The sequence below is a fragment of the Arvicola amphibius genome, chromosome 4 (genome assembly GCF_903992535.2).
Source record: "Arvicola amphibius chromosome 4, mArvAmp1.2, whole genome shotgun sequence".
Lineage (NCBI taxonomy): Eukaryota > Metazoa > Chordata > Mammalia > Rodentia > Cricetidae > Arvicola > Arvicola amphibius.
Window position 1 is genome coordinate 30785647 of NC_052050.1, and position 25163 is coordinate 30810809.

Consider the following 25163-nt stretch of genomic DNA (forward strand, 5'->3'; position numbering starts at 1 on the left):
CCTTCTCTCCTTGCAGGACTTACTTTCCCTTGAAAGTAAGTAAAAAACTTGGGCTCTGGTGGATCTCAAAAAAAAAAAAAAAGTCTTTTAGATTAGATTATGTGGCCTTTCCACAAGTATAATGGGACAGCATTCCCTTACAGCTTATTCATCCTCAATGGGAAGCCGGGCGGTGGTGGCGCACGCCTTTAGTCCCAGCACTCGGGAGGCAGAGGCAGGTGGATCTCTGTGAGTTCGAGGCCAGTCTGGTCTACAAGAGCTAGTTCCAGGACAGGCTCCAAAGCCACAGAGAAACCCTGTCTCAAAATATATAAAAAAAAAAAAATTAAAAAAAGAGAAACAAACATCCTCAATGAGAGCACATCTTCTCCAGTTCAAGGTCATCTGAAGCTCTGAGACACTGTCTCAAAAAGGAAGCATAAGGAGGGGAAGGGAGAATGGATGAGAGGAGGGGAGGGGAGTCCCATACAATCCTGCTGCAGCCTGCAAATCTCCATGTAATAATGTTTCCAGCAGAATCTTTTTGTGCTTGTATGGAGGGAGCAGTTTCCTGATTCTCAAAGTGCCAGCCATGTGGCTGTGCTCTGTCTACCTGCAGTTTCTTCCCCAGGTCTGTGCTTTCCCTCCACAGCCTCTTGGAAAGCCCTGCTGACTGTTTCTCCCTGGTTTGCTCTTCTTCCTCCTTCCTGAAGCTGAGTTCCTCTCTCACCTGTCCTATTCTCTCTATACTACTTGAACTTATTCTTGTACTTATGTGCTTGTTTATGATGGGGGGGGGGGCAAGTTGTTTGGGTTTTGTGCGATTTTTGTTTTGTTTTCTGAGGGTTTTGTTCATATTTGAGACATGGTCTTAGGTAGGCTGGCTTCAAACGCCCTATGCTGCCATGCGTGACTTTGAACTCCTGTTCCTCTTGTCTCTATCTCTCCAGTGCTGGGATTATAGGTGTGCACCACCACACCCAGGCCCGGTTTACACAGTGCTGGCAAACAGAGCCAGGGCTTTGGTGTGCTAGGCAAACAGTCTACAGACCGAGCTACATCCTCGTCCTTATTTTAAAGCTCTGTGAGATCAAGGTCCATGTTTATTTCTCATTATTATATATTGAACACCAAAGCAAAAGTCTGAACACATAATAATCAATAAATACTAATAGATTAGTACTTGGGACAAACATAACAAAGAGAATCTGTGGTAATGATTCTGGGGAAACAGGAAATCGTTTTGGTGGAAACATGATGAGTTTGAATTTGTATATGTTGGATTTCAGGGGACAGCCAGGACTCTTAAGTTCAATATGTTCCAGAAATTCACTCTGGCAAGATACTCATGCAGATTTTGGAGTCATCACCATGAAGGTTTTGATTAGAAACAGATGATCTCCGGCGGAAAGAATGCTATCTGAGAACTCACAGACGAACCCTTTCAGTTAGAAGCAATCGCAGGTGCTTGGAGCTGTCAATAACAGTTTTTAAAAAATATGAAAAGAAAAATTAGAAACATATATTTACAAGTCTGTAAAGATTTTGTAACTAGATAACTATTTCCTTATTTGTAACAATAATGATTATTTCAAAGTATTTATGTTCTGTTATAATTACTTCCAAATCATCATCGTGAAGAAATAAAAGCATTACCATTGAAAAATCGACTATATCATGTATTTGTGAATAACAAAAGAGCTCTTTCATGTGAAGTAGGCTATTTGTCTCTCTATCTTTACACTAGATAGTGATTGTGTTTCTATTACTGAGATACTACAGGGAGATTAATGACGGTCAGCTTAGTACCCAGTTCTACTTACAGATGATGTTAAGTTACGAAACTTTGATCTTTTAAAAATTAGGCACTTATTTTTTCATCGCAGAGAATATCATTTTTGTTTTTATTAGTCATGTTATTTGACAATCTTATACATGTATATAATGGACTCTGATTATTCTCTCCCCACAATATCTAGTGTTTCCCCTTTCTTATCAATACCCCTCCCCATTCCCTAAAGTCCCTTCCTTATAATCATGACTTTTGGGGTGGATTTTTGTTTAACTGGGGCCATCTGTATTATCACTGGATTAAAACTGCCCACTAGAACCAGATGGGGTCATCAGTGGGTATGCAACAGAAGGCAGTGACACCCCCACCCTCATCTGTCTTAGTAACTAGCTCAACCATGAAGGGTAGAGTTCCCTAAGTCCTCTTTCATCTGATTGTGGATGGACCATTCTTGTGCAAACCCAGTGCAAGTAGCCACCGCTGCCATTTTTCTTCCTGTACTGACTCTGTCTTCCCAGAAAGTGACATTTTGTGGCTGCCCTCCCTATCTTTTACCTCTTACAGTCTTGTATCCCTTTCTCCAATATCCCTTGATTCTAAAGGAGTGGTATGAATGTATTCTTTAGGGCTCAGAAAATGAGTTCTCAGCCAACTCATGTTTAAGTTGATCATGTTGGGGCTGACAAGGTGACTTGGTGGGTAAAAGGGTTTTTCATGCAAGTTTAATGACCTGAGTTCAGCCTCTAAAACCCACATAAAGGTGAAAGGAGATAATGCCACAAAGCTGGCCTCTGACCCCCAGTGTATGCTTTGTGTGCAAGTCCCCCGCACTCGCATCCTGCACACACACACACACACACACACACACACACACACACACAAATGATGATAAAGTCTAAAACTTTTTAATAAAAAAGTGTACCTCTTTCTTCTACTTCATTAAAAAATGCCTGTTACTTGAAGAATTAGAGGGACAGATGGAATTGTGCCAGTCAAACAATTCACCTAGCAAGCAAAAACCTTAGTCATGTTACGACAGTTCTCCACGTCCCCAGTAGTTTGCTATTTTCCCCCAAAACTAATCAGAGTGCTTCTGTCGTATAAGCCAGGTCCTCACAGTCACAGTCTTCCTTGGAGGGAAAGGATCTCATCACTGTCAGATGACTTAGCTATTTAAAAAAATGCAGAAAGTATAGAGAGAAAAATAAGTCAACTCAGTCTTGTAGGGCAGCAACAGTGTATCATGGCTGATCAGTGGACATGAAAGAACACATGCACCGGATATCACTTCCTGTGTCACGGGATGTCACCTCCAGAGCTTTGCTTGTACTGAGTTCTCCGAAGCTCTGACCACTACTAAAAATGGGCATACATTCATGAAGAGAGGGTAGAGACCCCAGGATAGCCTTGTTGATGTATGGAAGAGATAGGTATAAAATTTTGGCCTACAGTCTCAGACTGGAATCAATATAAATTAAAGTCTTTTGTTTCTTTTTCTTAAACACACAAATACACACAAACTCACACTCATGCATGTGCGCGCACACACACACAGCATAATACCCTCTTCTCAAGGAAATATATTCTCTAAGAATTAAATAGTAATGAGGCAAAGTTTTAGTTCATCCATATTGTAAAGCTTTCCCTGTGTGTTTATTCTCCCCCTTGCTGATATCTGAAGGAATAAAAGTCAAGTATTTGTTGTTAAGACTCAGGCTACCTGAGTAATGCAACCCTTTTTTTCAATGAATTAATGTATTTTTACCTATCAAAAGAGCTGTGATAACCCAGTGGTATAGAGCTTACTGGAAAGGTCAGTTAAACTTTTTAGCAATAGCAATATATAAGATATAACCCAGTGCTAGAGCAGAATGGGTAGAAACCATTGCAGTCTAAAGATATGCTACCCACAATCTAAATGTAAGAAAATATGGCAACCCAGCCCGCTGACATAGGCCTATAATTCCAACTAGTCAGGAGACTGAAGTAAGAGGATTTCAAGTTTGAGGCCAGCCTAGGCTACAGAATTAGTCAAAATCCAACCTTGAAATCTAGTAAGACCTTACCCCTAAAAAGAAGAGGTTGTAGCTCAGTGGTACAACTCTAATAAGTGGATGCATAAGCCATGGATTGAAACCTCAGTAAACAGATATTAAATGAGAAGAGAGAGAGAGAGAGAGAGAGAGAGAGAGAGAGAGAGAGAGAGAGAGAGAGAGAGCAGAACTCCTATATAGAATATGCCCCTATGTTGCCTGCTTACTTCATTCTTTTTAGCTAACTATTCTCAATCCCATTACAGAAATGGAAGCTAAGTTTAGCAAATTGTTTGGCCCTTTATGTTAGCGCACAAAATTCTTAATTAACAAAGAAAATGCCACCATCCATTGTAAATCACTTTACTAAACTTTCAAACTTAATAAGGAATCTTGTCTTGTCCAAAAGCTGCTTCTCAAACCCCTGCTGATCTGGCACTCATGCCCAATTCCCTGTGGAGCTGAGCGAAAGAATGTAAAGGGAGCCAATTAAAGAATCTTTGAGCCAGAATAGACAAGCAGAGGCCATCTTGTCCATCCTTCTGCCTCCGGGCAAGAACCATCCGCTGCAAACACCAATTTCTGTGTGAATCCTGCTGACAAAAACGTTCACCACATGTAAATGATAAGTCATAATCCAGTTATTGCTGCTAAAGCAGATTGTTAACTGTTCGGGACTTTATTTATTGTGCCGTAAAGATGCTGAGTGCCAGAGCTCATCTGAATTGTCTTAATTCTGCCTTTCAAGAAATAATTTTGTGCAAGAAATGCACTCCGATAACTGTCAGCATGGGGGAGGTTGGTGTCCAGAAAATAAAGTTATTTTCATCATCTTATTAAATGTATTTCTGGTTTCCTTTCACTCTAGGCTTACCTTACGGGTGGGAGGAAGCTTACACAGCAGATGGAATCAAGTACTTCATCAAGTGAGTACAAGCCTCTCAACCAAGTAAGCAATTTTGCTCACATCTGGAGAGAACCTGGAAGTTGCAGAATAATCAGCAAAACCAAGAAACCCTCTTGGAGGTTACAAAAATTAGAAACAAGAAATGAAACCTCCCTATCTTCATTTCTTGTGATTTAAATGCCGATATCAGATGTCATGGGGGGGGGGGGGTGAAACCCAAGTAACAGTTTCCCAGGGAAGAACCAAAAACTGGAACAGAATCGTGATTCGAACCTGAATGTTGCCTGTCTGGACTCACTTGTAGGATGATATTATTACCATTATTGAAAAGTTAGTATCTAATTAAAAATCCATTCGTCATGCCCTAAAACAATACTAACAGCAGTCCGTCCCTACCTTGCAATGCTGTACAGTATACACAGATGGTTCTGGTTACTGGCAGTATTTCTGGACCTTAGCGGTGAAATATACAGACTGCATACCCGATACCATACAACTCATGTAGCCATAAGAAACGACAGAGAGTACATGGCCTAAGATACAAATAGGACAGTATATGAACAGCCTAGATCCCAGTGTGGTAACAGTGACATTTAGGGTATGTGTACAACCCTAGCATTTTCCTTAATCTGTAGTTGCTGCCAGGAAATCCACAGCTGTTGTTACCAAACCAGAATCAAAAGCAAAGTCTCCTGGCCCGAGAGCTTTCCTATTGTACTAGACTGTCACTCCTGAGCAGGAAGACTCATGTGCTGGACTGGATGGTTTTTCCCTAACTACAGTGGGCTGTCACATTTCTACTGTGTTCTGAATAAGTTTTTTGGTGTCAGGGCCAGTGTTATGAGAGTTACAAGGGGAAACTCACGTCCTGGCAGGGATTCCTAGAAAACCCCTTGTACATCCTTTTGGCAGATGCTATGAGAGAAAAGCCCCTGGTGTCCTTTCAAATGCACCCCTACTTTCCAAGCAATATGCAGATTTTGCTTTACTAAACCCTGTTCTACATAGGTTCCTCTCTCTCTCTCTCTCTCTCTCTCTCTCTCTCTCTCTCTCTCTCTCTCTCTCTCTCTCTCTCTCTCTCATTTTTGGTTTTTCGAGACATGTTTCTCTGTGTGTAGCTCTGGCTGTCCTGGAATTTGGCCTCAAATTCATAGACATCCACTGCCACTGCCTCCCAAGTGCTGGGATTAAAAGTGTGTACCATCACCGTCCGACCCAATATCTCTCCTAACTTCATTTTCCCTTCAGACAAGGAGAGTATGTTACCATGGTAGAGTTGCTGATGCTAACTATCAACCATGCATCCTGACTTCAGGAAATGACTAATAACGACTTATCATTATTTTTTTATGGAAAGACTGTATCGTATCAAGAAAGCACAAAGCCTGCAAATCACCATCTTAAAAAGATCATAAATTCAAATTTTCACATTTCTAAAGATTTAAGGAAGACTCATAGATAAACCTGGCAGAGTTTTCCTGGCTTGTTTTCTCTTGTTCTGTTGGTGGTTGGTGAAGCAGAATTGCAGCTTATAGCATGAAGTAGAGAGAAGTCTTGGAATCCTATGTGTAGATCGCACTCAGCAGCCCACTGCTCACTTCCAGAATCATTCTCCTGGAGACAAACCTACCCTCTGATACACTGCATTGGTCATGCCTGGTTTCTGGGAGAGTTTATACTCTATGCTGTATAGGTGGTAGAAAAAGGAAATACCAGATTGTATTTTACATCAGATTTCAGCTGATGCTCAGTAGCCAGGAGCACAATAAAAGTATTTGTTCATACATTTTCTTATGTAATCCTCTTACTAATGTGGAAGATCATTACACAGGGTGTCATGTTGATGACATCATGTCATCATGGTGTCATGTTGATGATGAGCTTCATCTTGCCCCTAGCTGTGCCTCCTAAAAGGTCTTCCAAGGAAAATAGTCATCCAAAGAAGAAAAACTGAGATTCTGCATTCAGAGGCCTTAGAAAATGCCCAGGTTTGCACCCTGTAGAGAGTTCTTTGACCTATGCTGAGCTGTCTGTCAGTGTGTCATACTGATAGATGAATGGCAGGTTCTCACTAGTGCTTGGTGAGAAAAGGGTACTGAGGGCAGAGTTGTCCGTAACACAGGAAAAAAACAGACCCAGATATGACCAGCCAGAAAATCAGTTTGTCTCACTGTCTGGTCCCCAATTGGATGAGCCACTGGCCCTTAGATAATGGAACAGCTTTTAACCAGACTTCTACTACCAAAAGGAATAGAGTGTTTAAGAGTGGATCAAAAAAGAAAACCAGCAAGCTGTGGCCACTCCAAAATCTAGCTCAGTTCCTGTGGATAGAGGTAAAAAGATAGAAAAGAGTGGACATTTACCCAGCCTCCTTTGTTCCACTCAGAAAACAGCCCAAAGTGTGTTCTAGAAATTCATACGTTCTTTTCATTGACCTTAATCGTGCTGTAGGAGGAAAGCAAAAAAGAAAGAAGACAGATTTCTTCTCCAAAGGGCATGGGTATTGTTGTCGCATTGCTGGAGCAGAATAGGCTGTCAAAAGAGGTTACCTTGAATCAAACTGCAGGGTCCAGATTCAGACCCAGTGTTGTCTGGCTCTAGAACCACCCCCACGTACACATTGGGCTGCATCACGCCGCCTTCCTTGTTTTAAGGTCATCTGGTGAGAGGTGACAGGAAGGGCATTTTAAGTAGATGTTGACTTTGGTAGAAGGTTATACTTTGTCCATTTTAAAATAGCATAGATTGCTTCTAAGAACAGGTAGTAATCTTCTGTAGATTGGAAGGTCAAAGAGTAAAAATAAGAAAATCTAACACTATCCCAGGCCCAGCCTCCTAAAGGATGGAATGCTCGCTCTGAGATAGGTCTTTCTTTCCAAGAGCATAACCCCGTTCAAGAAACAAGATGCATTTTAGCCAAACCATTGTACCCATGTTGTTGGGTTTTTTTTGTGTTTTATATACTTACCTTCTTGTAGGGAGCTATTGAAAAAAATTGTTATGAGCACCCATCATTAAACACACAGTGAATTCTGCAGGGGTTGATAGCCTCCTCACTAGAACAGAGAGAGCCTAAGCCACACCTCTCAATGACCTGAATGTGACTATCCGTCTCTTCATCTTTACCACGTTCTTTTGTTTCTCTAAGAAAGCTGCCCTCTTCCCAGGAGTTGTTTGCTTGAAAAGGATTGTAAGGCCATATGCAGACTGGTTTGAGTTGTTCATCAATAGACTTTCAATATGGGTCTGCAGGGGTCCCTGTGTGGGTCAAGTGCATCATTCTGTTACAGGTGGCTCTGATTGCAAAGAAAGCCTTCTAATGTCAGGAGAGAGAGACTGGATATAGAGAAACCGGGATTCCAATGCTAGTGTCTCCACAGAGTAATGTATGTGTGTTTTAATTTCCACTCTATGAAGTCCTTGCCCACCCCCTCAAGAAAATGCTTCAAATAAAGCTAATCTCTTTACTCCACTCCCTCTCTGGCATTTCGATGGGGTTTCTGCGTGGTTTTTAGCCACAATCAAAGCTGTTGCCAGATGAGCGAAACATGCACAACCTTCCTAATATCCTTTTCAGAAATTTTAAAGTTATTGATTTGCTTGAATTTTTATTCCACCTGAGCCAAACTTTTGAGCCTGGGCAGCCTATTTTAATATTTTGAGGGAGGAGTGGTTCACTTATAGGTAGATGATACTTTTCTGGCAATAAAGAACTTCCCTTAAAAAGAATCCCTAAAATTACCCTCCCAAAGCTCTGGAGGAGCTGATGGTCTGCATGCATATGATCTCCTGACAGAAATTGGCACCTGTCACTGTCATCCCAGAAATGGAACTGCTACATCTGATGGGAGCCAAGCCTCAGGCAAGGGAATGACTGTCAGTGCTGCCTCAAGAATGCCCAGGCACTTACGGTCCTTGTAAAATATTTCTGTCCATCCACATGACTGTTGCACTTCTATTAATACTGCGTCATCTACTTAAGTTCTAACAAAGAAAAGAGAGCTTCTTGCCCACCTGTGTAAACATGAATAACTGGTGTTGGCATCACCAGAGCCCGTGTTTCATAGCACTAACAGACATGTGCTTCTGTGTGTATGCATATGTGCATGTAGGCATACTCACTTGCCATAAATAAATATGTAAATCTACATACATATATTTGTGTAAAATATAGCACTGCATTCTGGGACAGATTTTTTTTCCATAAAATAGTTGTAGCATCCTTAAACTTAATGACAAAAAAAGACCAACACTTTATGCATGCTGTAATGAGATTATTTGGATGAATGACCATTTTTCCACCAAACTTCTTTTTTGTTTATTTGGTTTTCTTTCTTGTTTCCCCCTATGGATAGAGTGGGGCACCTGAATGCTACAGTGCATGTATGGAGATTGGAAGACAGCTTTTCCAGGAGTTATTTAACAGTTCATTCTTTGAACTGCCAGCTCCCAAGTAATGACACAGAGACATATTAATTATGGAAGCTTGACCTTAGCTTAGGCTTGTTCCCAACTAGCTCTTAAAACTTAAATTAGCCCCTTTATATTAACCTGCATTCTGCTATGTGACTCCATACCTCTTTTCAACTCTGTACATTTGACTTCCTCCACATCTTGCTGAAGAATCCCCTCTTCTCAGATTCTTTCCCAAGTTCCTCTCTCTCTCCCTGGAAGTCCCGCCTATGCTCTCCTGCTTAGCTATTGGCTATCGAGCTCTTTGTTAAACCAATCAGAAGGTGCCTTAGGCAGGTGAGGTAAAACAGCAGCACACATCTTCACACAATGTGATCAAATAGGCCCCAACAGAGTTAATTATATCCTTCTGATGCTTTTGAGGCAGGGTCTCTTGTTTCTGCAGCTGTGTTAAGCAAACTTCCTGAAGATTCTCCTGTCTCTTTCTTCCATTTCAACATAGAAGTATTTGGATTACAGGTGTGAACTACTGCTGGTTGTTTGTTATGTGAGCTCTAGAGGTTGAACTCAGGTCATCAGGTTTGTTGACAGGCACCTTTATCTGAACTCTGTCCACTGAACTGTCTCCCAGCCCTTCTTCACAGCTCCTTCTCATCCTCTTAAAGTCATATACTATGAAAAGCTTATTAGAATTTTTTGGTATGATTCTACTTTGAATTACACATACATTTGATACGTGTCATATAATATGACAAAATTACCATGAGTTCTGCTGGCAAAATCAAATTTGTTATAAATTGGACATAACTACTAATTGATGTCATTATATTTATCTTTATATTGAAAGATTTGAGTTTACTCTTATAAATTTATTAACTCTCCATCTCTGCTTTGTAAATTTTCTCCAATGTTTGAAGCTTAGGATAGTGCATATTTATTTTCTCAACCAGTTTTAGAGTCGCAGCTATACAAAGGTGATCTCACTCGATTGCTCTGGCACACTTGCCCTCACCTCCTTCTCCGTCCCTGCGCTCTCTCTCTCTCTCTCTCTCTCTCTCTCTCTCTCTCTCCATATATATATATATATATATCATGAAGTTGTCAGACTGTCTGGTAAAAAGGCTGGGAAATGAAGCATAGCTTAGTGAGCTCCCTAGAATACTTGCACCAAACATACTCATGATACTATTGGCAGGATGCTCCAGCTCCTCACCATGTCTCAGGCATTAGGGATATAGGGTTATTCTCAACATAACAACAGTCTTTCCCCAGAGCAAGAGATGAGAGACACTCAGACAAATGCTGCTGAGTGTCTTCTCCAGCCAGTCTGAGAGTGCATGCTTGGCCCTCACATCTGCACAAGCTGCTGGCTACAAGGATCAACTTAGTGCCATGTAGGAGGCAATGACCTAGGAATGTGAATAAGTAATATAGAAATCTTAATATCAAATACTGACATTTAATGCCAAATTATACTCCTGGCAGCACACACCTTTACCCACTGAGCTACCTTGCTGGCCTATATTTATAGAATTTAAAAGAACAGAAAGCACAAAATGAACAATTTGACGTTCTCAGGTCTGAGACCCCTACTTTCTTTTGCAAATAGGTGTTATCCTAGGCAGCAGCAAAGCAAGTAAACACTAAGGAGATTGTTGCGGGAAGGAAAGAGAGGAAGCATGGTTTTTGGTTGAAAATAAGAACTACTTTTTTTTGCTTTGTAAATCCTTTGCAGATTATTTCAGCTTCACTTTAGTGGACATTCTCAAGAACTCTCCCCTACGCCTAGGCCTCGTGAATTGAGCTGTTTTGCTTCCTTCTCAGAGAATTAGGTAGTGGCCACTGACAGAATAATATAACCTGTGATTCTTCTGCTAACAGGTCAGGATGAGTGTTATGCACTGACATCAGGGCTTATAAAAGTATGTTGACTGTTCTTACAAGAATGGCTCCTCGGTGACTTCTATGTGTGTGAGAATCAGAACCACCAAAAAGAGCGCACGGAGGAAAGCGGGAAGTTTAGGTCTTTCCAAATGGCTCTCCCAAACCACCTCTTCTGACGAATAAGTGGGGAGGCTGCATCCAGCAGGGGGTTCTTCCACCTACGCTGAACTGTCTGGCAGTACATCTTAACCCAAAGCTGAATGTGCAGGCCCGACTCTCTCTGTGATAACTGATTAGGAGTAATTACCTGGAACAGATCAGAGCATGCGTGGGGACTGAAGTTCAAATGGATGAATATCATTGACAAGTTGGAGAAGCCATTGAAGGAGGAAAGAGGGTATCTGCTAGGCCTGGATTTTAACGTTGACACTGCCACATTTGAGAGTGACCTGATAAGTCATTTCAGTCCCTCTGTGGTCCTGATTCCTACCTAAAAACAAGGAGTGTTGGAGAATTGGATGCACCCAGGAGTGTGAAGGCCCTGGCAAAGTCCTTGGTTCAGGGCAAGCACTGAGCAGATGTCAGCTTCCCAGGCCATCCCCGCTCTTGCTGCTATATGCCAGAGAAAGATTTTTTAAATGACAACATTTGTGCAGCTGCAAATAGAACACAGTAGCCAAAACCTACATTTCTACTGCTCTCTGGCCAGTCCACAGCCCTGGGACGGGAGCAGAAAGGCTGCATTGATCACAAGCCCAGACAGCTTGCCCAGGATTCTCTATAAATACCTACAAAGCGGTGTAGGAATCTGAAGCGCTGGAGAAGAACTTGTCATTTAAGTGAAAGGCCAGCCAGCTGGCTTGGGTTATTCAGGATGGCAAAGCCCCTGAGATGAATAAAACATCTAGGTCTACAAACCCAGCTCCGCGCTCTGCCCCCAGTGACAGGTACGGCTTGGCCTGAAACGTGTTTTCCAGTGTCCGAGTCCCTGAGAGCACGTGACTGCTCTGGACCTGTGGTCTTGCTGGGGCTGTTCTTCTTTCACCCTCTTTAGAATCAGTCACCCTCCTTTTTAGACTTTTCTTTTAAACAAATACTGAATTTTTCACCAAAACTTTCTCCACTGTTTGGTTGCTGAGTTAGTCTACTAGCGCTGCTGTAAGAAAACACCTCAGACAGGAGCTTAGACAGCAAAACTGTTTCTCGCAGCTCTTGGTGCCGAAGTCTAAAGTGTCTGCATGGCGCTCTCTCTCTCTCTCTCTCTCTCTCTCTCTCTCTCTCTCTCTCTCTCTCTCTCTCTCTCTCTCTCTCTCTCTCTCTGTGTGTGTGTGTGTGTGTGTGTGTGTGTGTGTGTCTAAGAGGGAGAGAGCTCTCTATTGCGTCTTCCTCTTATCACAGTGACCCAGAGCAAAGGTCCCCAGGCCAGTAGTCATCCCCCCATGATCTCATCTAATACTTATTACCTTACCCTGCAGGGCTCTTGGTGAATTCTTGTGGGCCATGGCATTGTCCTTAAGTTACTTTTTCCTTGCTCCTTTCCCTCACTGAGACTTGAATCCAGGTTCCATGGCAATAAGTCTTTTTTTTTTTTTTTTTTTTTTTTTTTTTTTTTTTTTTTTTTTTTTGGTTTTTCGAGACAGGGTTTCGGCAATAAGTCTTGAATTACATCCCCAGCTCCTTTTACCTGTCAGTTTGACTCACCGTCTCGCTATGTTGCCCTGGCTAGCCTTGAACTGGTGATCTTCCTACCTTAGGCCCCCAAGTTCCTGGGATTACAGGCATATTCCAAGACCTGGCTGTCTTAATTTAGTTTCCATCAGACCTACTCTTGCTAAAATTTCCCTAGCTTTGCACAAGTTATAAGAAGTTTTCCTAGCTAGTGTCTTTTCCTTTAGGCACTAACCTTAGAAGCTGTCGAGGAGCCACCGAGTATGGAGAAGCCCCAGAACCTGTGAAGTGTTAGGTTACCTAGCAAAGGGGAATTAAGATGGCCCTGGGCAGGGCTTGTCCCACTCTGTCCAGTCTGACCTCATGAGTTCTTCACAAAGGAAGAAAGAGGCAGAAGAGTCAAATAAGGATGTGTATGACGGAAGTAGAAATGTCCCCAGCTTTGAAGATGGGCACTGTGGGAGGCCTTCCGAAGCTGGCAAAGCAAGGGAATGGTTCTTCCCTTGAGCCCCAAATGGACTGTAGCCATTTGCTGATGTTTTCCGTACACTCCAGTAAGACCCCCATCAGACTTCTGATCATCAGCCAGTGAATAAGTCATTTTATGTCACCAAATTTTTGGTGATAAAGTATCTCAATGGGAAATTCATACAGGGGTGTGAGAGAGAGGCAAGAAGGGGCTTTCTAACTATATGTAGAAATGTGTCAGGCCTAGATCCAGGGCACTGACTCATGTTGTCTCTTAAACTATCGAGGTGTTCTGTGTCACAGAGGTTGAAAACACTGAAATTCAGACCTAACTTCCCAGTAACACACAGGCGGCCCTGTTCGTATGCAAGCTGGAGTTGTATGCATGTAAAATAGGAAAGAAGAGTGACCAGTGCCCACCTCTGGGTCCCAGGTCTGCCTCTGTTAACTTTGGACAAAGCCCTTCAACTCTCTAAGCCTCAACCTTGTCAGCTGTGGGAACTATAGGGAAAAGTAATGTTTATGAGATTTTTATGAAGAGTAAACAGAGAAAATGACCAAAGACCATTACAGACCAGAAAAATGCCTGTCTGACAGAAAGTCACATCTAGTTGCCTCGTACCAGGACAGCCTATGTAGGTCTTGAACTCACAATGCCCCAGCCTCAACCTGCCAGGGCTGGGAGTGGCAGAGACGTACCACCACACTAACCTGAAGTCTGCATCTAATCTGTGATGTCATTTGGGGGCTGCAGTAGTCTCTGTGAACCACAGCCACTCTCTGTGGATGAGTATCCACTTTGTCTCCGAGAAAATCTCCTTCTAGCAGGAGAGGGGCGTTAGGGGTCTGCAAACAAGGTTGGGGTTTAGCTGATCATTTCTGTTGCCTCTGCTAACATTGTAGCATTTTTACTCTAGTGGCTAAAACAAGATTTTTAACTAAGGATTATATTTATTTATAATAAGCAATAAAATCTTAGCGTCTGGAATTCTAATAAGCTTGTTTAGACCACTGGCTTTAAGGAAATAAATTCTAGCCCAAATTTTTAAATTATCATACAGTTTTTTTTTTTTTTTACTGCTTGCCCCCAAATTAATGAAGAGATCTTGCAAATCAATTGAAATGAGATTATTGGTAAGGGAAAATATGAATGCTAATTATTTGGTGATGTTGGTTTTATTTAGATAACTCTAATTGCCCTGATAATCCTCAATTTCTATAAACACACATAAACCACGTAGGGGAAATCTGAATACTTATTACATTTGAGAATGACGTGACCCTCAGTTATAAATAAGCGAATCTACCAGTTGCATATTTCTGTCAGTGGTCTGACTACAGTAGTAATCAGAGGGTTTATAGTGAGACGTGCCTCAAGCAGGCATTAATGCCACACATAGTGTATGGACTCGGCTATCAAGAGATGGGAGAGACGGAAACGGCCCTGCCCTGTTGAAGCAGGCAGCCTATGGACACAGACAGGACAAGTGAAAACAGGATTACTAGCTGGGAGGAAGCACAAAGCCTCTAGCTCGGGCTTCACGCAAGCTTTATATTTTCTCAGTTGTTCACATAACATTTTTCATGAATTTCATAGAAAAGATTTTTCAAAAGACATAATAGCTTTACATATATAATCTATGGTCATCAAATTGATCCTTTAATTAATTTCATTTTGCAAAGCTGAAGAGCCCCTTTCTGGAGGTCACTTAATCCATCGCAGAGTCTCTTCACATATTGCTATGGAAACCAGCCTGGATACAGAGGGGTTGAACGTAATGGTTAAATTCTCAGAAGTCGTTCATTGGATCAAGGCACTGGCTCTGCTGTGTGCCAGCCCTGTGGGAATAAACTGTGCTGCCTTCCCAGTGCCATTTCCTCCTATAAGCCCCCCAGCCACACTTGCAGAGGTGGCATCATCAAAAACAGACAATGTTTAGAGCTCATGGACCTGCTGATGTTTTTCTTCTTTTTTAAAAAAAAAAATTTAAAAAAAGAAAAAATCTTCATTAAAATGAATATTTTTGCCAGGAATTTCAGTATTCATCTTTTACTAGCCTAATGACAACAATTTTTCTACTATTACACACACGCATACATATATATGTATATATATTTATATTCTTGTAAACAGTTTTATATTGGAGACCTAAAGATGGTTTCATTAATCGGATCTTAATATTTGATGTGTTATATATTTCAAAGAAGTGTCATAAACAGAATAAAAATCAAATTCTAATTTGTTACCTTTAAAACAAATATTCTTTTAACTCTTTTGCTGTCATTAATACTTGTATTTTGTAGCCACTTATATATTTTTCTAGTGCTTCAGCATAACAGGGTCCTGAAACAAATTATACTAAGAAGTCTTTGTCTATTTTCATTTTCTAATTTTATGTATATTTTATATATAGTCCCCCTAAAATTACACTGGAAATTTATTACCAGCAACTTTGTCTTAAGCATGATAAAATAATCCAGCCAAGTCTCCCTAAACTCACAGCGATGCAGAACCATGCCTGCAGTGGAGAATGAGCTAGGGGACATCCTTCACATCGCAGACAGCTAAGAGTAGGTTTCTGTAAAGCTATTGTATTTTTTGTGTTTAAGTCATTTTTTTGCAAGAGATTGTCCTTAATTTTTATTTTGAAAAAAATAAATTTGCTTTTCTTTTTCGAAAGAACACATTTTGATCCTCTAGCTAAGAGGTAAGAAACATAAGGAGGATAATTATAATGGGATTTAAATAATTCACTTAACATTTCTTTGCCAATAAAATAAAGCATGTTCTCTTGGGCTTTTTTAAATAAACTCTACAATATGTCTTTCAATTTACTAATATTATTTTTAAAAACACACAGCACTGGCAACCACTGCTTGATAGCTATTGATCTGCAACAGATCTGGCAACCACTCAAAAACAAATGGCCTTTCAGATTTTCAGATACATCTGAGTGACTGTTGGTGACTCCCCAGATCAGGTCAGAAGCAGTGTCTCTACAGAAGCATCTGCCAGGGGTACTGCATGTTCAGATGAGGACTTTCTGCATCTCATCGTAGCTTCCTGTATTCACCAGCTCTCTAAACTTTCCTTCTAAGCTGCAGCATCTCCCTTTATGAACCCCGAGGTCTTTATTAATTAAACAGAGTTGTCAGCTGGACTGATTTATTCTCCATCCTTAGCCAAATTACCAAACACATATCGGGGGAAACATTTCTAGTACTGGAATGTTCTCCAAGCCAGTAAATCTAGGATTATCTCATCATACTGATTATGTCAAAGACCATTAGCCACAGTGTTCACTGAGACATAGAATTGAACGGTAGACTCAAGACTGGCTCTCCTCCAGCATTATAGGCAGAATTCCAAGGTGTTCTTACACTAATCAAAAAGCCTCAATTATCAATAAAACCAGCTATGATTATTTCTTGAATGTCTACTCTTTGCCAGGCCCTTTCCACACACCACCTGGGCTTCAGAAGTTCTGTCTCATGGGTTCTGAGTACTTTTGCATTATTTTTTTTTCTAAAGAGTCAACAGTCATTGACTCTGAGCCACCAAAAGCCTTTTCTTGTTGCCTTGGTTTTATTTTTCTAGTAAACAGTTATTGGGATTACATGTTTTAATATTTGGGGATGTGTGTGCAGGTAGGGTTTTTTGGTGGTGGTGGTGATGGTTGGTGGTGATGTATATGTGTATTTCTTCACCAATAAAATCAAACTATTATTTTGGGCTTCTATCTTACAGAAAAGTATACTGTGAATATAAGATTAGTCAAACAAATATAAATTACTGTTTGTAAAGTGTAAGTTACAGTTTGACTTTTGAGTGAGGTCAAATTTTGTCAATTAAAAAGTCTTGATGATTCATGGGAGTTTTCCTTGCACCGTATTTCTACTTGACCCCAAAATGCCCCCCATCAAAACATCTCTTTCATTACTCTTCCCCTCTATCCTTCCGCAACCCAGTCCCTCATGTTCCCATTCCCACCCGCCCCCAGTTTACCCAGGAGAGGTCCTTTCTTTCCCCTTCCTTGTTACCCAGCCTCTCTAGGGCTGTGGGTTGTAGCATGTTCTCTTTTACTTTACAGATAATACCCACTTATGAATGTGTACATACCATGTTTGTCTTTCTGGGTATGGGTTAACTCACTCAGGATTTTGTTGTTGTTGTTATTTTGTGATTTTTTTATGGTTTTTTTTTTTGGTTTTTGGTTTGTTTGGGTTTTTTAATTTTTATTTTTTGAGACAGGGTTTCTCTGTGTCACATCTCTGGCTGCCCTAGAACTAGCTCTTATAGACCAGGCTGGCCTCAAACTCATGATGCCCACCTGCCTATGCCTCTCGAATGCTGGGATTAAAGGTGTGCACCACCACCACCCGGCCTGGGATGATTTTTTTTTTTAGTTCCGTCTACAAGCATGACCCCTACTAAGATTCCTAGCAATGGTGGATAGGTAGCCTGAACAGGCCATCTCCTGTAATCAAATTGGTGACTACCCTAATTGTCATCAGAGAGCCTTCGCCTAGTAACTAGTGGCAGCAGATGCAGAGACCCACAGCCAAGCACGGGGCCCAGCTCTGGGAGTCCCATTGAAGAGAGGGAGGAAGGATTATATGAGCCATGGGGGTCAAGGTCATCACAAGTGAACCCACAAAGACAACTAAGCTGGGCTCATATGAGCTCACAGACACTGAACCAACACCTAAGGAGACCACATGGGGCTGACTTAGGCCCTCTACATATGGGTGACAGTTGTATAGTTTGGTCTACTTGTAGCAAATCTTGAACTTATCCTGCAGATAACTGAGTTTGGTTTTCCCGCTTTCTACTCTCCCGTTCAGGTAACATTATAAGGGAAGGAGTATTTGAAATAATGTAAATAATGTAAATTACACTCTCTGAGCTGCACCAGTACATTGTAACTGCTGGTAAACATTGAGTCTCTAGATACTGAGACTGTCAAATCCACAAAGCAGTGTTATCCAGCACATGCCTTTAAACATGTGTGCTGTGCAGGACTGTGCCTGTCCGTCCCACCTTGCAGTGTCTTCCAGGTCTCTTGGTTACACTCCTTAAAATTTCTTTAAAAGTGATTTAAGTTTAGGTAACAAAAAGGCCTTGAAATGAAATGAATCTGAGCTGAGTTGATGCTCTAGTAAGTTTAGCCTTCATAAGACACCCCTTTAAATCATTTTGAAGAGAGTGGTAATATGAGTTACTTCTGAGAGAATAATGATTTCTTTTTAATATTTTATTTATTGTTTAATAATTTCATACCATATGCAATGTGCTTTGATCAAATCCATTCCCCATTTCCTTCCTTCCCTTTCTTCCCTTACCCACCTCCATGACTTTTCCCTCCCAATTTCATGTGTTCTCTTTTTCTTTCTTGAAGCTCCCTAAGTCTACTTAGTACATTCTGTACATGCATGCATGTATGACAGTCCATCAGGTGCCAATAGCTAGGTGAGGCTTCATGCATTTCTCCCCACCTAGCAGGAATTTCAGTTGGCTTTCTCTTGTGCAGGTTCTATGCATGCTGTCGCAGCTGCTGTGAATTCATATTGCAGCAGCTCTGTCCTGTCCAGCAAGTACTTTTCCACTACAGACATTCCCTACCTGTGAGGCTTTCTATCCTCTATTTCTCAGTGATCCCTGAACCTTATGGGCTGTGGGGGGTAGGGTGACGTCCCACCTAGAGCTGAGCACTCCACTCAGACTACCCAGTCTCTTACTGTCTGCATGGTGAGCAGTTGTGGATTTCTGTATTAATCACCTCATGAGGGTTGAGAGTCGTGCTCACATATAGGTGTGGAGATGAGAATTTCAGGGGGCAGTTTAGTACTATGTCCATTTAGCAGAATAATCGTATATAAGATTCATCCCTACAGCCTATGACCTAGACAGTCACGGGTTTTAGCCCCACAGACAGTACCAGGCATGAGTCACATCTCCTAGAACTAGCTTTAAATCCAATCAGAGAGTGATTGGTTACTGTTATAACATCGGTGTCACCAGTGGGTGTGTCTTGGCAGACCTGTCACCTTAGTTCACAGGGTTCATGGCCAGGTCAGACTGTTTATGACTCCTCCCCAGGCAGCATGCACAGAACCTTCGGGCCCTATGAAAGCTACCCAGTAAGGGAGAAGCTTCTAAGTACCAGCTTGATTTCCCCATGTCCTATGACTCAAGTATGTAGTGTCTTTAGCAGTAGAGTCTTACTGCCAAGTTCTGGAGGGAAAACAAAAGCAATACCTACAACCTGTAATGTTTGGGGCTTGGGAGCTGCGGAACCCCATTGCCAACAACTCAAAAGTAAGTGAACCATACCTGGCACTGGACTCTGTTGTATATGAGATTGGTATTTTGGCTTTATCCCCCAATAATAACGGAACACAATTTAAATGCCTTTTATATATGAATGTATTCTAGGAAACTTCTGCTATAGTAGGTTTCCATATAGGCTTTTCATTGACCTTTGGTGTTAGCTGTCGCTTGTCATACTTCTCTCTCCCAGCACACTGAAACTCTGGAAGCTGTGGGCACACCTGGGCCTTGTCACCTCCACAATGACTCTTGAACTACCTTACCCCATTGTGAATCCTCTACCCCATTGTTAAACTATTAGTAATCTACTGTTATAGAAAGATACATTTATAAATGTCCCTCCAACCCTACCCCCACTCCAAAAGGCTAGGCAAATGATAGTGGACGTGTCAGAATCATCCAGCTGGAAGCTGAGTTAGGGAATGAAATCTGGGACACACATCCACCAGGTGGGAATGTGGCTTGTGCTGTTCTGCTACTTCCTACGTGTGCTCCCTGCCCTAGAGTCCCTTCCCTATCTCTGCTCCTGTCCCTTCTTCCCACAACGCTCTTCAGGACACTAGTCATTTGTTCTGAGGATGCACCAGGCACCAGGAATGCAGAAATGAGAAAACGGTTCCTGCCGTCAGGGAGCTTTCTGAGCCACAAGGTAGCTGGCAGTAAACATGCATTTATAATATAGGAAAATTAGAGTTAAGACTGTGGGTTCAGATGGAGGAATCTTAAGGAGAATTTGTTTCTTTGGAGTTAGTGTGTGGTAACTCCCCCAAGAAGGAGAAATGTAGCGCAGAATCCTACCGTAGAATGTGCTTGACCCAGAATCGGTTGGAGCCTAGTGTTTCACAGGTAAATGACAGTGAGTGCTTTGTCATTTAGGAAGTCTCGGGGCTGGAGTGGAGAATGAATTAGGAAAGAAATAGAACTGAACCAGAGAAGCTATTTCAGTGTAGCAGACTGTTCCCCTGGAAAAGGAAAGCAGGAGACAGACTCCAGAGATGATGCTCACGGCTAGGCAGTCATTGGACATGCTCACAGACAGCACTGGGCGAGCAAAAGTGAGTTTGATGTGATACATCTATCTGACCCTGCTTCCTGTCCCAAGGGCTGCCGACTGGGTAGAAGCAGTGTCCCAGGATAATACTTGTTTGGCTGGTAGGAAGGCAGTCTTTCACGTTCTAATCTCCTCTCCCTGTTCTTCTCAAGCCATGTAACACAGACCACGTCCTGGATCCACCCCATGGTGAGTGTCCTGAACCTGTCCTGCTCAGAGGAGAACGAAGAGGACTGTCCCAGAGAGCTAACAGACCAGAAAAGCTGATGGCTTACCTTCATGGGAAGTGATGCTTCAGAGTTTCCAGCTTTTCAGTCCATGTGCACAACGAGACGAGACACCACAGCCTGAGAAACTGGAATCCAGCACATTCTACCGGACGGGGTGTCAGGTTGAAACTGTGGTTTTCTATACACATGTTAAAGATCAGCTGCCACTATGGTTCTTTGAAAAGAATTTAGTTGCATTTGTTAAAGTCATATATCATTAGATTTTATATGCATGTAACCTTTCATATATAATTAGGTGTATAGAACTTAGTATGTAGTTCATTATTTGGTATTAGATGCAGTGGTTTTTATATCAAAACTTTATACTGAAAAGCTGTATGAGCATAGGAAAGTACTTTTGTCTGAGGAGCACCCTCTCTAATCACAGCTTAGGAAAGTGATCTGAGAATGCTTGGGGAGGGTGCTATACTGCTACCCCACTAGCTGCTGAATACAACTATTTTATTATTTTTATTTTATCTGTATCTCATAGGACACAATCTAACTTACATCACTAGGAGACTTCTATCATTTACAAAACACTTTTGAACCTCATTTTATTTAAACCAAACAGGATGGCTATAGGGCTGGTCTGTTGTTTTCATTCGTGTCTTCTGCTGGAGAAACAGTGGTTAGAGACACAGAGCGTCCTGACCCAGGGCTGAGCCTGACAACTCATCTCCTGATCCCATGTCCAGTCCCCTTTGCCCTGCTCCCACTATCTTCCCAGAGGGAGGCTGCAGTCCAGCAGAGCACCTTCCTTCTGTTGATGCAGCTGGGCCCACAGCTGTGCATTCCACAGCAATCCAGAGGACACCCCACACTCAACCATGGCCTCTTCATAACCCCACTCTTCTCCTTCTGTGCCCCCCATCACTCCCGGACCCCCACCAACTGCTCTGTGACCTCCCGGCAGGCTTTGTCCCACAGCTCATATTTTCTAAAATAAAGATCCTGATCATGCCAGTGGTTTTCCATGCTTGGGTACCATGGCCAGTAGGAGCATCTAAGGAGAGCCCATAGAAGTAAAGGTATCTCTTATAATACTGCCCAGGCTGCTTGTAACAGAACGAAGGCCTGAAGCCAGTTAAAGCAGCCCTGCATTGCTTAGGCAAGCCTAGCGCTCCCGAGAACACAGTGTAAGAGTCTCCACATAAAGGCACTTCATAAGTGAGGCACTGAGTTCCTACAGTGAGTTAGCACCTATGCCAGCGTCAGTCACTAGCTCCTAAGCTTTCCACTGAGTTTTACCTGGCATATGGAATCTACATGGAGAACACACCTGGGCATTGTGCTCACTCATGCCTCTCTGCATACATTACAGACTTAGGATTTAAGTTGAATTCACTTAGGATTCCTACTTTATGTCTTGAGGACAAACACAAAGTCAGTCAAATACAGACTGGCAGGGAGTCATTAGCCCTGAGAAAGACAGAACACCTGGAGCAAATATACCCGTCTCCTCACAGCTGTCTGGACACAAGGGTACTTCAGAGGGGATGGTTTTGAGCAGCCCCAGAGGGAGCTCTTTCCTCTGTCCCCAAGAGGTGAATGGGCACTCACACACTTTTCAAAGAGAGCATCTATGTGGTGAAAGACAGATTCCTTTCAGGAGATTCCCATGCCTCACTGGAGAGCTTGCTCCCGTTTGTAAGGGAAGCTCAGATGGGATCCTGAAGCATGCAGTCTCTAGTCCATATGTGTTCATGTATGTGTGGCACTCACCACCTCTCTGCTGCTTGTACCAGTTCCCTCTGTTTCTGTCAAATACATAATCGAAAGACCAATAAAACTCACAGTGCTATTTCCTGAGTGCTCTACACTGCAGTGTGCAGTGAGCATGTATAGCTTACTAGCTTCTTTTAGGACTTACTCCTCCCAGTACATCTCTCTTATCTCAACCCAAAAGGCAAGAACCATAGTGATCCCCTTTTGTGCAGAAGCCTAGGTTTAGAGAGAAGTGTTGTTGCCCATGGATCGCACCATGCCCATGCCATGATACTGGACCTCAAGGCAAGTCTTTGGTGCCAGGGCTTCTTTAATCCAGAGGGCAGAACTGCTTGGATTTAGTCATCTCTGCAAGGCTCCAGAACTCAATCCTGAGGGACTTCCTGGTTTGTCAGAAAAGAATTCCACAGGGAAAAAAATAGCACTCCAGCAGGTTCTGGTGCATCTGAGCTTCTCATAGGAACATAGCTAAGGAGGTTCAGCCTCCGAATCAGCTGAGTCAGGTGAACACTCATTGAGATTCCCACTGTAGTATCCATGTCCTCCAGAAGGGCAGGTAAGAGACAGATGCTCAGAGAATTTCAAGAGGGCTCGGTACAGATGCGTTTCTGATCCAGATAGAACCCTGAATTACTTTTTGGGAAGTTGATAGTCTATGACTTAAATTAGCTCTATCATTGTGGTCGTCCATCGGAAATGCTTCTCCACTGACTCGCCCACTCGGATTCTGGGCCTTAGGAAGTAAATATGATTGCGTCCCTCCCAGTGCATGTTTTAGTGGATTGCCCATCAGTTCTGCTGCAAAAGTCTCACTTTCCTAGAGTGACAAGGGAAGGCCTGGCTGTCCTCACTCGTTTGTTCCTTCGGAATGCTCATTAGCCTCCAGCAATGTGACCAGCACTCTGGGTACCAGGGCAAAGTAGGGCAACAGCTAACCATTTCTTGGGCTGTTTTAAAAATAAAATGATTTTGAAAGTCAGAATTATAGGTACTTTTTAACTTCTGAATTTTAAAAGTAATTATTTTCCTTTCAAAAAAATGAAAGTACTGCGGAAATAAATTGAGCTACATTTCCGTTTCAGTTTCTCGAAGCTGCCAACCCCAATCCTTCAGTGAAGACTTTCCCTCAAGGGCAAGCATCGCCCCTTTAAAGGGTTAGTATGTTGTGGCCATCTTTTATAGCAATATAGGCATTTCTGTTGTCTTTCAAATGTCTGCATAAGCTCCTGCCTCTCAGAATACTCATTGTATGTGTGCTCAGCAACTAATTAATGAAAGCTTAGGCTGCTTTAAGTTCCTTCCAGTTACAGTGTCACAGTGAGCATTCTTTAAAACCCCTCACTCAAACGCTGCTGTCTCTGGTGTGGAGACTTTTGTGAGTGAGCCACCATGACAGAGTACAATCAAAGTTTTGTCACTGAAAGAAGAGCCTGCCCATCCCTATCTAAAATCGTGGGTGTTTTAATGGTTAGGTGTTAGCGTTTCTCTAGCATCAGAGACTGCTTTGCTGTGATAGGAGAGGCTGGCAGGGGACAAGCCAGTGTTTCACACACGTGGCGGCTCTCATTGTTTTCCACTGTATAGAATGGTGGTGAGGAACGGCTTCTACACCAGCAGACAGGACGCTCTCTTACACATACATACAGGAGCCTCCACGTCTCCATCTGTGGGACAACAGCAATACCTCCTCATGCCCTGACAGCTCAACTCAGCAAGCACCACCAAGGTGTTAGGATCATTCTGGGTAGCACAGATTCCCAAATCAAAGACCTCAATATCCTGATATTTGCATGTGCGGACACACACACACACACACACACACACACACACTACTGATTTGTTTTTCTATATAGGGTAAGAAGTAAGGAATTTGTTTCCTAAGAAACCCTTAAATTTGAATAATTCTGGAAAAATGTAGACACACACACACACCCCGGCTAGGAAAGGGTAAGAAGGAACATGCTGGAAGAGGCTCTCCAATAACAAATGAAAGGCAGCTGTCAAAATAGAGAATCAAATAGCACACACATAAAGTGCTTGCATAATCAGAAAATATTATCCTTTTGCTAGGGAGAAATGGGACATTTCTCGTGGTAAGCAAAATGTAACTTTTTGAAGGGTCAACACACTTGACATTTTTATGATACTTAAACAGAAAGAACTGAACAAACAACACAAGCTTTCACAGTCTTGTGTATCATTTTCAAGATGATGAAAAGTCCAGAAATCGCCTGTGGAATTTAAAGAATTAAACAGAATAGGCCTGTGGAACATCACTGTAGAAATGTTATACCCGAGATGTCTTAGCCATAGCTGTTCACACATAATATCATCATATCAGTAAAATGATTTTATAAATACTAAATGCGGTGTTAGATTTCCTTTAAGCTCCCTTTCTCCTGCCCACCCCCCGCCGTGTGTGTGTGTGTGTGTGTGTGTGTGTGTGTGTGTGTGTGTGTGTACAGGAGCTTGTGGAAGCTAGAGGTGGATGTCGAGTGTCTTCCTTAATCACACTCCCCTATACAATTTTTTTTTGAAGCATTAGTCTCCAGCTGAACCTGGGACTTGTAGATTTGTCTAGGTTGGCTGACCAGTAAGCCCAGGGACCCTCCTGCCTCTGCATCTCCAGTACTGGGATCA

The 25163-nt window shown here is 42.3% G+C and overlaps 1 protein-coding gene across 4 annotated transcripts in view; it reads left to right on the top strand.

The window, feature by feature from the left end:
* The window catches only part of Stxbp4 (syntaxin binding protein 4), a 155353-nt gene extending 130465 nt beyond the window's left edge, over window positions 1-24888 (top strand). For all 4 annotated transcript variants that reach the window (XM_038325747.1, XM_038325749.1, XM_038325750.1 and 1 more), the window contains 2 exons: window positions 4673-4730; window positions 20679-24888. In XM_038325747.1, the coding sequence (XP_038181675.1) occupies window positions 4673-4730; window positions 20679-20793 (173 nt within the window). In that variant the 3' untranslated portion in view covers window positions 20794-24888. The remainder of the gene's footprint in view (window positions 1-4672; window positions 4731-20678) is intronic.
* Window positions 24889-25163: the final 275 nt, after the last annotated feature.